Source organism: Entelurus aequoreus, linkage group LG10 (assembly GCF_033978785.1).
Source record: "Entelurus aequoreus isolate RoL-2023_Sb linkage group LG10, RoL_Eaeq_v1.1, whole genome shotgun sequence".
NCBI classification, from domain to species: domain Eukaryota; kingdom Metazoa; phylum Chordata; class Actinopteri; order Syngnathiformes; family Syngnathidae; genus Entelurus; species Entelurus aequoreus.
In genome coordinates this window covers 77,741,997-77,760,550 of record NC_084740.1, presented here as the reverse complement: position 1 = coordinate 77,760,550, position 18,554 = coordinate 77,741,997, and the positions used below count along the sequence as shown (strand labels likewise).

The 18,554-nt window shown below is 38.5% G+C and overlaps 1 protein-coding gene across 8 annotated transcripts in view; it reads right to left on the bottom strand.

Annotated features, from left to right (window-relative positions):
- Window positions 1-18,554, bottom strand: part of lmo7a (LIM domain 7a) — a 138,059-nt gene that overhangs the window by 50,119 nt on the left and 69,386 nt on the right. For 7 of the 8 annotated variants that reach the window (XR_009827596.1, XM_062061796.1, XM_062061792.1 and 4 more), the window contains 3 exons: window positions 9,020-9,050; window positions 8,817-8,930; window positions 2,626-2,824 (listed from right to left, as the gene is read on the bottom strand). Coding sequence is in view for 6 of the 8 variants with exons in the window: in XM_062061796.1 (XP_061917780.1) it covers window positions 2,626-2,824; window positions 8,817-8,930; window positions 9,020-9,050 (344 nt within the window). In the remaining 2 variants the exon portion in view is untranslated. Of the gene's footprint in view, window positions 1-2,625; window positions 2,825-4,988; window positions 5,108-8,816; window positions 8,931-9,019; window positions 9,051-18,554 lie in introns of those variants that run through there. The other variant, XM_062061797.1, reaches the window with a different exon arrangement.

Here is an 18,554-nt window from a genome sequence, read left to right as displayed (position 1 = left end):
TAAACATAATATACATTTTTTTTTAAACGGAAACAATTTTGTGATGCTAAAAAATATGGATGTAATCATAGTAGTATTGCCTAGATACGCTCCTGTACTTGGTATCATTACAGTGGATGTTAGGTGTAGATCCACCAATGGCATTTGTTTACATTTTGACGCGGGTGAGCTACGGTGTGTAGTGAAGCATGTTTAGCTATTCCTCGTCCTGCCGTGATAATGATACTTGTAAGAAACTTAGTTCATTTGTCGCCACGGAGGCGAAGATTAGTGATTTAGAAGTAGCTAAAACAATACTATAACAATACCGGTATACTGTACAACCCTAATCCAATATCGGTATCGTATTGGGAATTAAAAAATGGTATTAGGACACCCCTCCTTGCAATTCAACAATAAAAAGTTAAGTGCGCGATGACAAAATGTGCCGACTGAGGAACTCAGTACACAGTGTACTGTACTCAGTACACTTATTGAAGTGTACTGAGGCGAGAGGTATTCAATGGTAGACACAGCCTTTCTGTGTTATTTCTGTCCTGGTTTAACATTTGATGTGTCACTGGTGTCTTCTGTGGGCTGTGGAAGATTAACTGCCATCTTGGCTGTCCCAAAAGAAACAAAGAGAAGAAGAAAAGTGTATTCTGGCACTTTTGGAAGCTTCTTCATTTACAAGTCAGTGTGGAGGAGGATTGTGGAATGTCTCACTGCCCCGGTCTTGCGGGGGTGGGTTAGTGGATGCGGTTTGGGATTATTTGGGAGTGGATGCAGGACGGATTCGGGTCACTTTTTCCAATGTCTTTTTTAAAATGTTTCTCGTGCTAAATAATCATCGGTGACTTCTCCTCAGTTGCACTTGTCAACAAATAAAATGTCCCCTACAGTAGCAAACCACTAGAGGGCAGCAGCTGTTTGTTTTACCCCAAACATCCACTCTTTAAGAGTATAAATATTTGAGGCAGAAAAAGTTCAATATTGATGATGGGCTTGTGGGAAAAAAGAGAAGAGAGAACATGCTGTGGGCTGTTCTAACAGCTTTAAAGGGGAACTGCACTTTATTTTGGAACTTTATCATTCACAAGCCTTATGTGGGACCAGAACACACATGTTTTTCTTATTGCATGCCTTCTAACTCATAATTAAATGCTAGCAAGTAACAATGGAGGTAAAGGGAGTCGCTCTATTCATAAAGTGCCCTAAAAACACCCAAAAACCTCCATCATCGTTTTATATACGGTACATGCTGTAAGTATATATGTCATGTAGTAACGGAGACATGAATAATAACATGTCATATTTATATATGTCGGTCATTTCAAGCATATTGCAGTGTATTAACTTCACAGACGCGTCACATTGTCTGCTTTTCCCTTCAACATCAACAACAACAATCATGGCAGACTTCGTGAGAGACAACGACGACTACTTTGGGACAAATAATGATCCAGAGCCTCATATATTTTTGAGCATGAATATAAGGAGGATGAGCTACACGTTTAAGAAGCTGATGGATAAGCAGATACAACAAGCAGCAGTATTGTTAAGTGCTGAACAAGAAATAGAAACTATGAACATAATAAAACAATCACTTACTGCACAATGTCTGCTCTCACTGGGATGCTGACTCCATCCATCCAACCATTTTCTACCGCTTGTCCCTTTCGGGGTCGCGGGGGTGCTGGAGCCTATCCCAGCTGCATTCGGGCGGAAGGCGGGGTACACCCTGGACAAGTCGCCACCTCATCACAGGGCCAACACAGATAGACAGACAACATTCACACTCACATTCACACACTAGGGGCCATTTAGTGCTGCCAATCAACCTATCCCCAGGTGCATGTCTTTGGAGGTGGGAGGGGCCTATCCCCAGGTGCATGTCTTTGGAGGTGGGAGGGGCCTATCCCCAGGTGCATGTCTTTGGAGGTGGGAGGAAGCCGGAGTACCCGGAGGGAACCCACGCAGTCACGGGGAGAACATGCAAACTCCACACAGAAAGATCCCCAGCCCGGGATTGAACCCAGGACCTTCGTATTGTGAGGCACACGCACTGATGATATGTTTATATCTTTCCGCTTAGATGAAGAATTATTCACAATTTCCACGCAGGTGAAAAAAGGCGGCTGCAAACGAGCGTTTTTTTTTCATGTCTTTCTCGTTGTCTCCGGGTCTAAGTTGAATGTCAAAGTTGACCAACTTCTCAGTTTTATGGCCACAACCTTCTACTGTACAAGTTAGAGAAACAATTTATAATCTAGAATTAACTTTCACCAGCTCAGAGGCGATGCAGCAGCTCACCGGCTCGGCATGTCAATAGCAACATAAGCTAGTTAGCTCGCTGTGATCACGGCGCCGCTAAAAGTAGTTCCTCTGCATTAACGCTTATAATACCAATATGGCTAATTCTTAATTACTTAATGAAATACTTAAAATTAAGGTCACGACATGTAAATGTTGCATGTTCTTTTAGTGGGCTTTATGGGTGCAATAGATGACTCCAATTAGCTGCATTGTTCCACCTCGTACTTGCAGTATATTACCAATTAGAATGCAAGAAAAAAAGACAAACATGTGTTCTTGTCTTACATAGGGATTGTGAATGGTAGGCAACATTCCAAATAATCTCCTTACCCTCACTGCTGCCTTTGAGGGTGGCGTCCGATGAGAGGCTGTGAGGTTGTGACCCCAGAGAGTCCAAGCTGTCCAGGGAGTCGTCTCTCCTGTGTCCTCCTCTTCCTCCTCCTCCTCCTCGTCCTCCTAGCGGCTGCTCAGAGTACCAGTTATCTGAAAAACTGCTGTCTCTAACGTCCTTCTGACCGTCTTGGAGAGCCTGTCCAACAAACACACACAGAAACGCTGATTGTGAGAAAAAAATAAAATAAAACATTGTTACAAGCTGTTATAATATTTATCTCCAGTATGAGGAGAATGAAAGATATTTCACTTGAACGGTGGGAGTGTTCATTTCAGTATCGAGCATCAAAACCCGTGAAGAACTTTTTTGGGCACGAGCCTCTGGGATGTGGGACCAAAAGTGCCAAAAGACACCTTTTGAGGGATCATTTGCAACATTATCAATCAATCAATCAATCAATGTTTATTTATATAGCCCTAAATCACAAGTGTCTCAAAGGGCTGTACAAGCCACAACGACATCCTCGGTACAGAGCCCACATACGGGCAAGGAAAAACTCACCCCAGTGGGACGTCGGTGAATGACTATGAGAAACCTTGGAGAGGACCGCATATTACAACATTATTATAATGACTTTCTTAACAAGTCCCATATTACATGAATTGTGCATCCATTTTAAAAAAGCTCTTAAGACAGGGGTGCGCAAACATTTTGAATGGGGGCCGCAAAATTATAGAATGACCCCTTCAAGTTTTATGTCAAAATGACGAAGTTTTTGAGTGTATGAAGTGTTTTAAAGAGCATAGGAAGTGTTTATACTGTAAGTGTGCATTTCTGAAAGCTGTGTGGAGGTCTTATGGAGACTTCAAACTAGGGCTGGGCGATCAAACATACAGAAACAACATTAAAATATATATCTGGATTGACACATAATCGCTATCAATAAAAAATGTGTTTGCTAAAACAGCCAATGTATATAGCAGTATTTACACAAGAAGAAGAAATAGGAAGTTGCATGAACAAAGGCACTCGCTAAAGGAGCAACGCAGGAAGTGATCATTGATCAGTGGGAGTGACACGCTAGCAGCCAATCAGGTAACAGTATCAACTGTCAAGTTTTTGGCATGTCAGCAGTTTAAAGATGCAATAAGTCTCGTAATTGGTAATACCACACCAACACTTGGCACTATTTTGTTACACCCTATTAAGCATTTCTTACAAATTCTTTTTTTTTTTGCCGCTTCATTTTAAGAGGTAAATGTTACGTGTTCAATGTGATTTTAACTATTTTGTTTACAATGATGGAGTGTTTTCCATGTTTGTGTTGACATTTCCTTGGCTTTCTGCCTTGAAGGTTGAGGGGATTATAATCATGTTTACATCTAATATATTTTACTCCTGGGTCCATATTTTCAAAAGGTCACAAAAAATATAAACAATTATCGATATGGATACAAAACACTTCTATGGTGATACAGTGTTCAGCCATATGGCCCAGCCCTACTTGATCTGTATAAACTCTGGAACTACTGATCTGTCACTGTGAATGTTCTAACTCATCATCTTTTTGCTTTGCTCGATTCCCCACTGCACTATTATTATTAGCCTTGCACATGTTGGTTATTTAAGTTCATTTGTATTGTTTACTTTGACCAAGAGAGAACAGCCTATCAAGTCAAATTCCTTTTGTGCTAAACATACTTGGCTAATAAAGCTGATTCTGATCAATTATTCTTAAAAATCATCAAATACTGTATATAGCATCTCAACTCCGGGGAAATTAATCTACCATGGAGGGGTTATCACACGGCCAAATATGAAGTGTAACAAAGCATCCCATGCATTGATGACTCAAGTCTTTGTCCTTTTATTTATAAATGCAATTACATTTGACTGCCAAATAAGCCACCATGAGCCCAAAGAAAGTTGTGAGTGCTAGCACTCTGATAAAAAAAGGTGAGAAACATTATTGAATTTAATAAAGAGCTCGTAGCAAAGTACAATTGTACTTTTAATTGGTCAAAATTATAGTTATTCTCCATAAAATCTGTTTCGTGTTCATTTTGCAATCATGAAATGGATTTATTAGATTTATATTATTTCTTGTGGGAAGAATTGCTTTGGTTTTCATACGAGTCGATCTTCGTCAGCCCTTTTGGAAGGGGTTAGTAGCCAGGATCAAGGCACAGTACTGTACCTGTGCACTTGTCAAATGTATCACATACAACAACATTAGGACAGGACGACGCTAGCAGAGCTACGTTAGCTACAGTGCTAACATTACACTCACATTTTTAAACAGCCACATCATGCTGGGTTAGCCTGGAAGCTGAAGAAAAACACAAATATTCAAACTTACAGCTTCAACGTCTGCAGGTGACTGACAGATGCTGCAGTTGGAAGAGCAGTCGGCTTTATTTGGAGACCTGCTCTTTTTAACAAAGCTCTCCTACGGCCGTGTCCCTTATCATGTTTGTCCTTCATGACATCACGAAAAGCAGAGGAACTTCAAAAGCGAGTGTTTTGAGCGCCTCTTTTCTTTAAAAGTTCAAAGCTTTCATCGCGTAGGGTGCTCATCATGTTTCAAAAAAGCTGGCACAAGTGGCAAAAAAGACTGAGAAAGTTGAGGAATGCTCCAGGATACCAAAACATTTTGGACAATTCCATGGGATGGCACTTCATTTTTTTATGTTTATTTTTTTCCATGGGATGGCACTTCAAGTTCATATGTGAGTAAAGGCAGGTGGACAAATACTTTTAGCAATATAGTGTAGGTCAATCAATATATGCTAAACTATCTGAACATAACATGCATATCTTTTGCCATTATTGTGCCCTTCATTAAGCATTTTCAAACACAAAAATGGCTAAATGAAGTAAAAATAGCAATACTACAGTATTAGACTAGATGACTAAAATGGCTAAATAAAGTAAAAATAGAAATACTACAGTATTAGACTAGATGACTAAAATGGCTAAATGAAGTAAAAATAGCAATACTACAGTATTAGACTAGATGACTAAAATGGCTAAATGAAGTAAAAATAGAAATACTACAGTATTAGACTACATGACTAAAATGGCTAAATGAAGTAAAAATAGCAATACTACAGTATTAGACTAGATGACTAAAATGGCTAAATGAAGTAAAAAATAGCAATACTACAGTATTAGACTAGATGACTAAAATGGCTAAATGAAGTAAAAATAGCAATACTACAGTATTAGACTAGATGACTAAAATGGCTAAATGAAGTAAAAATAGCAATACTACAGTATGAGACTAGATGACTAAAATGGCTAAATGAAGTAAAAATAGCAATACTACAGTATTAGACTAGATGACTAAAATGGCTAAATGAAGTAAAAATAGCAATACTACAGTATTAGACTAGATGACTAAAATGGCTAAATGAAGTAAAAATAGCAATACTACAGTATTAGACTAGATGACTAAAATGGCTAAATGAAGTAAAAATAGCAATACTACAGTATTAGACTAGATGACTAAAATGGCTAAATGAAGTAAAAATAGCAATACTACAGTATTAGACTAGATGACTAAAATGGCTAAATGAAGTAAAAATAGCAATACTACAGTATTGTATATATAGTATATATCTGTATCATGAATCAATTTAAGTGGACCCCGACTTAAACAAGTTGAAAAACTTATTCGGGTGTTACCATTTAGTGGTCAATTGTACGGAATATGTACTTCACTGTGCAACCTACTAATAAAAGTCTCAATCAATCAATCAAAAGACTAGATGACTAAAATGGCTAAATGAAGTAAAAATAGCAATACTACAGTATTAGACTAGATGACTGAAATGGCTAAATGAAGTAAAAAAATAGCAATACTACAGTATTAGACTAGATGACTAAAATGGCTAAATGAAGTAAAAATAGCAATACTACAGTATTAGACTAGATGACTAAAATGGCTAAATGAAGTAAAAATAGCAATAATACAGTATTAGAATAGATGACTAAAATGGCTAAATGAAGTAAAAATAGCAATAATACAGTATTAGACTAGATGACTAAAATGGCTAAATGAAGTAAAAAAAAATAGCAATACTACAGTATTAGAATAGATGACTAAAATGGCTAAATGAAGTAAAAATAGCAATACTACAGTATTAGACTAGATGACTAAAATGGCTAAATGAAGTTAAAAAAAATAGCAATACTACAGTATTAGAATAGATGACTAAAATGGCTAAATGAAGTAAAAATAGCAATACTACAGTATTAGACTAGATGACTAAAATGGCTAAATGAAGTAAAAAATAGCAATACTACAGTATGAGACTAGATGACTAAAATGGCTAAATGAAGTAAAAATAGCAATACTACAGTATTAGACTCGATGAGACCACAACAATCAAACATGGCTGCTCAGCCACTGATTAGTTCAGCCTCAGGCACCATTACTAACATTACCATGCTAACTTGTTTAGCCTATTTTGCAGCCGAACACCTCAGAGTCATTTAACTTGGTACTTGACACATGCTTATGTTAGCATTCTAGCATACAATCATTAGCATGCTAACTGTTTTAGCCAATTTTGCGGCGGAACACCTTGGAGTCATATAACTTGATACTTGACACACGCTACCTTTTAGCAATAACAATAGCATTATAACTTTTTTAGCTAATTTCACACGCCTACGCTTCATAGTCATACGACTTGGTACTCAACACATTCTAACTGTAATTAGCATGCTAACCTTTTTAGCCAATCTTGCAGCTGAACACTTCAAGGTCATTTAACGTGGTACTTGACACCTGCTAACATTAGCATGCTAACTGTTTCAGCCATTTTTGCAGCCCAACACCTCAGAGTCACATAACTTGATACTTGACACATGCCAACAGTTAGCATTCTAACATTAACATATTAGCATGTTAACATTCGCATGATACATTTTTTTAGCTAATTTTACTAGCCTACGCTTCATAGTCAAATGACTTGGTACTTGAAACATGCTAACTTTTTAGCCAATTGTACAGCCGAACACCTCAGAGTCATTTAACTTGGTACTTGACACATGCTAGTGTTAACATTCTAACATACTATCATTAGCATGCTAACTGTTTTAGCCTATTTTGCAGCCGAACACCTCAGAGTCATTTAACTTGGTACTTGACACATGCTTATGTTTAGCATTCTAGCATACAATCATTAGCATGCTAACTGTTTTAGCCAATTTTGCGGCGGAATACCTCGGAGTCATATAACTTGATACTTGACACACGCTACCTTTTAGCAATAACAATAGCATTATAACTTTTTTAGCTAATTTCACACGCCTACGCTTCATAGTCATACGACTTGGTACTCGACACATTCTAACTGTAATTAGCATGCTAACCTTTTTAGCCAATCTTGCAGCAGATCACCACTGAGTCATATAACTCGGTACCTAACACATGCTAACTTTTTAGCTAATTTTACTGCAGAACACCTCAGAGTCATTTCACTTGGTACTTGACACATGCTAACGCTAGCATTGTAGCATACGAACAACAGCATGCTGACTGTTTTAACCATTTTTGCAGTCAAACACCTCAGAGTCACACAACTTGGTACTTGACACATGCTAACTGTTAGCATGCTGACGTTGACATGTAAGCATGTTAACATTAGCGTGAGAACTTTTTTTTTTATAGCTCATTTTACATGCTTACACTTCACAGTCATATAACTTGGTGCTTGACACATTCTAACTGTTAGCATGCTAGCATTTAAATTCGGCTCGCGCATTTTAGCATTTATGCAACATTTCTCCCATAAGTTAATTTTAGTTATTTGTGCAATGTTCAATGTTTTTATCTTGTCTTTAGAACAATACAAATAATGAAATGGCAATCTCTGCCTCATGACCATTATTATTTATTTCCATGTCCACAAATCTATCAAAATCAGCGTGCAAAGTGGTAAACAAGATCTAAATAGCCAAGTGCAGCCCTGGGGTCACGTCTGGCTTAACATAGCCGTTAGCTGATAGGCTAACAATCTGACCCCCCTCAAACCCGGCACCCTTGGCATGTCTTATGCCGTGTTTCCCGCTCATAGCCCGCATACCAGGGAGGCTTTGAGGAATGCGGTGGCTGTGAAAGAGGATTGCAATCCTACTCACACAGTATGTGCTTGTTTTGTTATGCATGTTATGTTACCTTGTGAAGCGCTATGCCCAGCAATCCCTCAAACGCCTTGAAATTCAAGTAAGGTCCATTGTAGGAACGCTCGCTCTGTGCTCGTCTACTCAGCCAGTAAAGGGTGATCACAACCTGGAAGTGGCAGAAACAAAATGTAAGAAGCTGGTAACATTATGAACAACGTACATCAAATAATACAACTACCACCACAAAAAACTCACATTTCTAAGCCTGCGGTTGGTCTCTTCGTCCCTGCGAGAGAAACAAGAGAGAGGGTCAGCCTTTGTGTATGTTTGTACACAACAGCGCTATGCTAGTCAGTGAAAGAGCTGGAAAGTGAGAGCACGGTCCAGACCAAAACCACAGCAGCCAAACACAACAACACAAACACGCTCATTCATTGGGACTTTTTAGCGCACAATTTTCACGACGTCCGAACAGTCAAATGTGTCCCTGGAGCCTGTTCACCAGCACCAGACCTGGGGAATTAAATAGAACTACATGAGCAATTCCTGAAGGAATTGCATGTGAATGCTCCAGTGCTGAAGTTGAAGTGAAATGCTGACAGAATGTAGTGTGAATGGAAGAATAGTATGAATGTTGAAAAGCTGACACTGAACTGAAATGCTAATAGAAGGTAGGATGAATGTAGAAATGGTTTAAATGTTGAAATCGTTGAAACGCTGAAATGGTTCGAATGTTGGAATGGTTTGACTGTTGACAAGTTTGAATTTCCAAGGAAACCGTAGTTTGGTTTGGAACTTGGGAAAGTGCTAGTTTGAATGTCCAGGATGAGTGGAATGTGTTGGTGTTGGAATGCTTTGATCAGTTTGAAAAATGTGGGAATTTTGCAACTTGGAAAAATGTCCCATTCATTTCAATGGGAACTTCCTGGAAATTTGGGAATTTGAGGAAAAGCTGGATTTTTTTGAAAATGATTAGGAGCATGAATGTCCTGAATGAGCTGAATTGGTTGGCGTTGGAATTGTTTAAATCGGTCAATAAATGTTGAGTTAGTTACCGTTTTTAATTGAGAAATTCCTGGAATTTCGGGAAAACCTGGATTTTTTCTAGTTCCTTAACCAACTTGTCTTTTTTCCTGAATATGAGGAGTGTTTTGACGGTGGAACGGTTGAAATGGGTTGAAAAATGTGAAAGGAGTAGTCGAACTTGAGGTGGAAATAGGTTAGCAAAAAAACGGAAATTCCTGGAAATGTGTTGAATGTTCATAAATGGTAGTTTGAATGTCCAGGATGAGCTGAATGTGTTGAAGGTGGAATGGTTTGAATCTGTTGAAAGGGTGGGAATTGTGGAAGTTTGAAAAATGGCCAATTCATTTTGAATGGGGATAATGCAAAAAAAAATAAAGATGGAATTATGGGAAATCCGGGAATTTTTTTTTTTAACTGTTAGAGTAGAGCACACAATTCCTAAACAAGCTGACTATTTTGAAGTTGGAACGGTTTGAATCAGATGAAAAATGTGGGAATTGTGGAACTTTGAAGAATGTGATGGGAATTTCAGAAAAATTGGGAAGTTCAGGAAAAGCGGGAATTTTTTTTGAAAATGGTAAAAAAACAAACTTGAATGTTCTGAATGAGTTGAAATGGTTGGTGTTGAAATTTTTCAAATTGGTCGAGAAATGTTGAAGTAGTAAAATGTTGAATTGGGAAATGGTATTACGGAATTCCTGGAATTTCGGGAAAACCGGGAATTTATACAGTTCAAAAAACAACTTAGTTTTTTTGTCCTGATTAAGAGGAATATTTTGACGGTAGAACAGTTGAAGGAAATGTGGAAGGAGTAGTTGACAGAATAAAGGGTAAAAAAAAAAAAAAAAGGGTTTAAAAAAAAAAACGGGAATTTTGTGAATTCCTGGATTTTTTGGAACTTGGAAAAATGATAGTTTGAATGTCCAGAATGAGTGGAATGTGTTAAAGGTGGAATGGTTTGAATGTGGAAATGTTGGTGAAAAATGGCCAATTCATTTTCAATGGGAAAAATGTCCCGGAAAACCGGGAATTCCTGGGAAATCTGGTAATTTTTGGAATTTTTCAAGGGAAAGTCCAGGAGTCCCGAATAGGCTGAACAGTTTGAAGAAAAGGAGTGCTTGAACCCTCGCTTTTAAAACTGCGTCTTTTCATGACCTCTGAAAGGAAAAAACACCTTTCTCGCAGAAAAAAATAGGCTTCGCTACACGTCTTAAAACCTGTCAGCTACAAGCAGGGGAGCTGAAAGTCTGATCCCCTTTGATAGGAACATGGAGAAAAAAACATAGGCTTCGCTACACATCGTATCTTAAAATACAAACATCTGTCAGCTACGGACACGGAAGCTGGAAGTTCCAACGACCTTTGACCCCCTTTGTTCGAAACAGGATGTCAGGGAAACAAAGCAGGCTTCGCCACACATCTTAAACACAAACATTCATTAACTACAGATACGGAAGTTGTAAGTTCCATCCACCTCTGATCCTCTCTGGTCAGAAAATTCTGTAGGAAAATAAATAAATAAAAAAGCAGGCTTCACTACGCATCTTAAAATACAAACATCCATCAGCTACGTCATGCCAGCTATAAAATTAATCAACCTCTGATTACCTTAGGGAGTGACATGTAGGACAGCTTTGTACAAAAAAAAAATTAAAAAGCAGACTTTGCTACACATCCTAAAATACAAACATCCGCCAGCTATAGACACAAAAGTTGTAAGTTCCATTCATCTCCGACACCAGGACAGATTTATTAAAATAAAATAAAATTAAATAAAAATACCAGAAAAATACAAAGGCTTCGCTACTCATCTTAGAAATCAAATCAGTTCATCCACCTCTGACCCCTTTAGGTGGAGACACATGTAGGACATATGTAGAAAAAAACTCAATAAAAAGCAGGCTTCGCTACACATCTTAAAATGCACATATATTTCAGCTCCATCCGTCTCTGAAACCCTCGTTAGAGACACTTAAGACACATTTTTAGGAAAAACAAGTAGGCTTCACTTCACATCTTAAAATACAAACAGTCAGCTACAGACACAGGAGCTGTAAGTTCCACCCACCTCTGACCCCTTTGGTAGTAACATGGAGGACTGCTTTGTAGAGAGGGAGAAAGTAGGCTTCGCTACACATCTTATATTAAAATACAAACATCCGTCAGCTACAGACACAGAAGCTGTAAGTTTGATCAACCTCTGACCGCCTTTGGTTGAAACACGGACAGCTTTGTAGGGGGGGGGGAAGCAGGCTTCGCCACACATCTTAAACACAAACATTTGTTAGCTACAGAAAGAGAAGCTGTAGGTTCCATCCACGTTTGACCCCGTTTGGTAGGGTAAGGAAATGGAGGACAGCTTTGTAGGAATAAAAATTAAAAAACAGGCTTCGCTACACATCGTAAAATACAAACATCTATCAGCTATAGACCTGGGAACTGTAAGTTCCATCCACTTCTGACCTCCATCGGTAGTGACAACTTTGTAAACAAAACAACAACAAAAAACACAGGCTTCGCTACACATCTTAAAAGACAAATATCCTGCAGCTATGGACATGGAAGCTGTCAGTTCTTCCACCTCTGACATCTGATCCCATCATGTAGGGACATGGAGGACAGTTTTGTAAAAAAATATAAATAAATACATTTCAAAGCAGGCTTTGCTACACGTTTTAAAATACTAAAATCTGCCAGTTAAGGTCATCAGACTTGTAAGTTTGATCCACCTCATACCCCCTTCGGTGAAGTCATGTAAGACAAATGTGTAAAAAAAAAAAAAAAAGAAAAAAAAGCAGGCTTCGCTACACATCTTAAAATACAAACATATGTCAGCTACAGACATGGGAACTGTAAGTTCCATCCCCCTCTGACACTCGTGGTAGAGACACTTAAAACACATTTGTAAGGGGGGAAAAAAGCAGGCTTCACTACATATCCTAAAATACAAAGAGTCAGCTCCAGACACGGGAGCTGTAAGTTCCATCCACCTCCGACACCCTTTGCTGGATTTATGGATGACTGCTTTGTAAAAAATGCAGGTTTCGCTACACATCTACAATAAAGCTGAGAGCTCTTCAAACTATCCGTCAATCAGGTAAAAACATTGGAACTGCAACAAAATAGGCTAACCTAGCATGATATCGCCACTAAAATGTGAGTAATGTTAGCAATGCACTATATATACAATGTTAGTATAAAGCTAGGCTAGTGTTGCTATATATACTGTATGTACACACAACATAACAGTTGGGGAAAAGTGCAGAGATTTACAGTGTTTCTGTAAAAAAATAAAAAATAAAAAAAAAAATAGATTGGCGCTTCTTCTTGGAGTCACACCGCTCATTAGCATTTAAGCTGCAGACACGTGACAAAAATCACTTTGAAGCTGTCTGCATTCCGGAATTAATGCTAGATTTAACTCAAACTCATTTTAGATCGGAGGCCACATGGAGAAAAATCTACTCCCAAGTGGGCCGGACTGGTAAAATCACGGCACGATAACTTAAAAATAAAGACAACTTCAGATTGTTTTTTTTTGTTTAAAAATAGAACAAGCACATCCTGAAAATGTACAAATCATAATGTTGTTGGGTTGTTGTTTTTTTACAATTACCTGTTGCGGTTAATAGTATACATACTTTATTTGTCGTTATTTACATTTTCTGAATAAATTATGTGATAATATTCATCAGTTAACTCATTGGTGTTCATTTTCAATCTATCAGTGGCCTAGTGGTTAGACCAGTGGTTCTTAACCTGGGTTGGATGGAACCCTAGGGGTTGGGTGAGTCGGCCTCAGGGGTTCGGCGGAGGTCAAGACACACCCGACTCATCGTGTAAATAAAAACTTCTCCCTATCGGCGTATTACGGATACGGCAACAGCTGACTGGTTTGCAGGTGTGTCATTTGTTGTGAGTTTATGCACTGTGTTGGTTTTGTTGTTTGAACAAGGTGATGTTCATGCACGCGTCATCAAGTGCACCAGTAATAAAACATGCTAACACTTTAGTATGGGGAACATATTCACCATTAATTAGTTGTATGTTAACATGCAAATTAGTAACATATTGGCTCTTAACTAGTCATTATTAAGTACTTATTAATGCCTTATTCGCCATGGCCTTATTATAACCCTAACCCTCTAACCCTGAACCTAACCCTCTAACCCTAACCCTAACCCTCTAACCCTGACCCTAACCCTAACCAAATAACTCTAAATTAAGTCTTTATTACTTAGAATATGTTCCCCTAGTGTCCAAAAAACTCTCAATTAAGTCTTTGTTACTTAGAATATGTTTCCCTAGTGTCCAAATAACTCCAAATTAAGTCTTTGTTACTTAGAATATGTTCCCCTAGTGTCCAAATAACTCCAAATTAAGTCTTTGTTACTTAGAATATGTTCCCCTAGTGTCCAAATAACTCTAAATTAAGTCTTTGTTACTTAGAATATGTTCCCTTAGTGTCCAAAAAACTCTAAATTAAGTCTTTGTTACTTAGAATATGATATGTTCCCCTAGTGTCCAAATAACTCTAAATTAAGTCTTTGTTACTTAGAATATGTTCCACTAGTGTCCAAATAACTCTAAATAAGGCTTTGTTACTTAGAATATGTTCCCCTAGTGTCCAAATAACTCTAAATTAAGTCTTTGTTACTTAGAATATGTTCCCCTAGTGTCCAAATAACTCTAAATTAAGTCTTTGTTACTTAGAATATGTTCCACTAGTGTCCAAATAACTCTAAATAAGGCTTTGTTACTTAGAATATGTTCCCCTAGTGTCCAAATAACTCTAAATTAAGTCTTTGTTACTTAGAATATGTTCCACTAGTGTCCAAATAACTCTAAATAAGGCTTTGTTACTTAGAATATGTTCCCCTAGTGTCCAAATAACTCCAAATTAAGTCTTTGTTACTTAGAATATGTTCCCCTAGTGTCCAAATAACTCTAAATTAAGTCTTTGTTACTTAGAATATGTTCCCCCAGTGTCCAAATAACTCCAAATTAAGTCTTTGTTACTTAGAATATGTTCCCCTAGTGTCCAAATAACTCTAAATTAAGTCTTTGTTACTTAGAATATGTTCCCCTAGTGTCCAAATAACTCTAAATTAAGTCTTTGTTACTTAGAATATGTTCCCCTAGTGTCCAAATAACTCCAAATTAAGTCTTTGTTACTTAGAATATGTTCCACTAGTGTCCAAATAACTCTAAATTAAGTCTTTGTTACTTAGAATATGTTCCCCTAGTGTCCAAATAACTCCAAATTAAGTCTTTGTTACTTAGAATATGTTCCCCTAGTGTCCAAATAACTCCAAATTAAGTCTTTGTTACTTAGAATATGTTCCCCATACTAAAGTGTTACCAAAAACATATAACTGTCTCAAATTTGAAAAAAAACAAAAAAACATTTTATTTTTCACTAAAGAAGGGTTGGGTGAATGCGCATATGAAACTAATGGGGTTCGGTACCTCCAACAAGGTTAAGAACCACTGGGTTAGAGTGTCCGCCCTGAGATGGGTAGGTTGTGAGTCATACCAAAGACTATAAACATGGGAGCCATTAGCTCCCTGCTTGGCACTCAGCATCAAGGCTTGGAATTGGGGGTTAAATCACCAAAAATGATTCCCGGGCGCGGCCACCGCTGCTGCCCACTACTCCCCTCACCACCCAGGGGGTGAACAAGGGTGATGGGTCAAATGCAGAGGACACATTTCACAAATGACAGGATGTTATTTATGTAGTTTGATCATGTTCCTCGACTAACATTATGTGGTTTATTTTGTACATATGTAGCATCATCTACAAAGATACAAAGAATTGCTATTGCGACATCCAGTGGACACATTTAGAACAGCTGTTTTTTTTTTCTAAACATTTTTTAGGGTAATTTTTATACCTAGCAAAGTCATCCCGCGGGCCGGATAAAACCTGGGGCCGCACGTTTGACACCCCTGCTTTAACTGGAACACACTCCAATACACTATTGTGGCACCCCTAAGACTTATTTCAGATGGTTAAAAAAACTACAATACCAAATTAAAGAAGGCCTAAATGACAGTTCGGTGTGGTGAAAATGACCACTTTCTCTGGGTACATTGAGTACAGTCGCCGCTGTGCACCGTCTATTCACAGAAGGCCATAAAAAGTGATAACGGGCCAAAGTTCAGCACCAGAAAGGATATATGGTCATGCTACGCATTCCTGCCTGTCACACGCTAACACAATAGCTACACGTGTCCTCTCCTGTGAGCCGTGCACCTGCTGGGAGTGGGCGTGGCTTTACAAAGGTAATAATTATGCAACAATTAGGATGGCATTGAATTTCTTTTCGGATGACATCACATTCGAGCTTGAATTACAATACAGAGGTGATAATGGACAGTTTGTATTCTTATAGCTAATAATGGAAACAGGAAGGGTCAAGCGTGCTACGTCTGCTGGTCGCCTTTTTCCAAAGGACGAAAATAAAGTCACTCAAATAAAAACTATTTCTGTGCGACCGTCGCCAGCGGGGGGACGTCGTTGGGATCAGCCGAACGTGACGTAAGACTCCTGTGACAACACCGAGGGCTTCAAAGCCACACTGAGCACAGATGAGGTTTTTTACAAGCGATAAAAGCCAATGTTTGCCTGAAGAGAAAAGCTCCCCCCGAGAGTCCCGCAGCTTGAAAAATTATTAATGTGGATTGTGCAAAGCATTTATTCAAACATATCCATACTTCCAGGTCACACATACATGCGTCATATTGGTAAATCATCACTTTTTTGGTAAGGTTTATCGAGAAGATGCTGGAACAAGTAGAGTTTTCAGAGGTGTGAAAAATGATCCTTGCCATTCCGCACAATATTGTACATGTGTCTTTCTTACTCGGGTTAGCCAGAAAGAGCCTCAAAAGGACCTCAACAATAATGATACATATTTGAATAGTGCTGCAGTGAAATTGTGATGACAGTTCACGCACAGTTCAAAGTACTTATTTGACGGAATACATTATGTTTTTGCTTATGAATAGAGATGTCCGATAATGCCTTTTTTGCTGATATCCGATATTCCGATATTGTCCAACTCATAATTACCGATTCCCATATCAACCGATACCGATATATACAGTCGTGGAATGAACACATTATAATGCCTAATTTTGTTGTGATGCCCCGCTGGATGCATTCAACAATGTAACAAGGTTTTCCACAATAAATCAACTCAAGTTATGGAAAAAAGTGCCAACATGGCACTGCCATATTTATTATTGAAGTCACAAAGTGCATTATTTTTTTTTAACATGCCTCAAAACAGCAGCTTGGAATTTGGGACATGAGGAGGTTGAGGTGGGCTGGGTTTGGTGGGGGTAGCGGGGGTGTATATTGTAGCGTCCCGGAAGAGTTAGTGCTGCAAGGGGTTCTGGGTATTTTGTTCTGTTGTGTTTACGTTGTGTTACGGTGCGGATGTTCTCCCGAAATGTGTTTGTCATTCTTGTTTGGTGTGGGTTCACATTGTGGCGCATATTTGTAACAGTGTTAAACTTGTTTATACGGCCACCCTCAGTGTGACCTGTATGGCTGTTGACCAAGTATGCATTGCATTCACTTGTGTGTGTGAAAAGCCGTAGATATTATGTGACTGGGCCGGCACGCAAAGGCAGTGCCTTTAATGTTTATTGGCGCTCTGTACTTCTCCCTACGGCCGTGTACACAGCGGCCTTTTAAAAAGTCATACGTTTTACTTTTTGAAACCGATACCGATCATTTAAAAGCATTTATCGGCCGATAATATCGGACTGCCGATATTATCGGACATCTCTACTTATGAATTCCACTAATTAGCACAAAACATCCTCAAATGTTGCCAAACTGCAGTAAATGTCACTTGGACTCTGCGAAATCCCACAAGACTTTGCATCGTATTTGTGCTAATTCTGCAAGACTTATGTTGAAGCCCAGCAGAATCCCTGAAAATCTTGCAAAATTCCTCTAAATCTCACAAGACTTTCCACTAAATCACACCAAAACGTTGGTTAAAAATCACAAGACAACTACACATGTAACGTGTTTTAACACTTATCTCACAGGATTTCTAGTAAATCACACGAGAATTGCATAAAATGTTCACTAATTTTACAAGACTTCTGCTGACTTTTACTCAATTTCCAGAAATGTCACACATTTACTTGACCATGTTGCATCTTTCTTACTGATGAATTCAACTGAGGCCACCTCAGACGTATGAAGACCGACGCTAAGTCACACAAATCATCTCAAATCTTCCGGGACTTCTGATAAATTACGTGAGATTCTTACAAGACCACTCCGAAATAATGCAAGACTGCATCAATGTTGCAAGGCTTCTGCTACAAGCACACAAGACTGATGTGATTTAGCGTAAATCCCGCGACATTTGCACAGACTCTCTGAAATATTAGGAAATTCCTTTAAATCTTTCCAGATTTTTTGCTAAAATAAACAAACCTTCCGCTAAATCTTGAACAAATGTAACTCTCTATCAAATGACTTCTGTCAAATTGCTTGGAACTTCCATTAATCTCGCGGGAATTCTGCTAAATAATATGAGATTTCCGCAAACCCTGTGAGAATTCTGCTAAATTAAGCGAGACTTCTGTTACTCACCCGAGACCCCTGCCAATGTCACAAGACTTCCTGTAAATCACACATAACTAGGGATGATACTCAAAACCGGTTTTCCCGGTTGTTCGATAAGAAAAGAACCGAGTCCCCGGACTCGAATCCCTTTTTGAGAACCGGTAC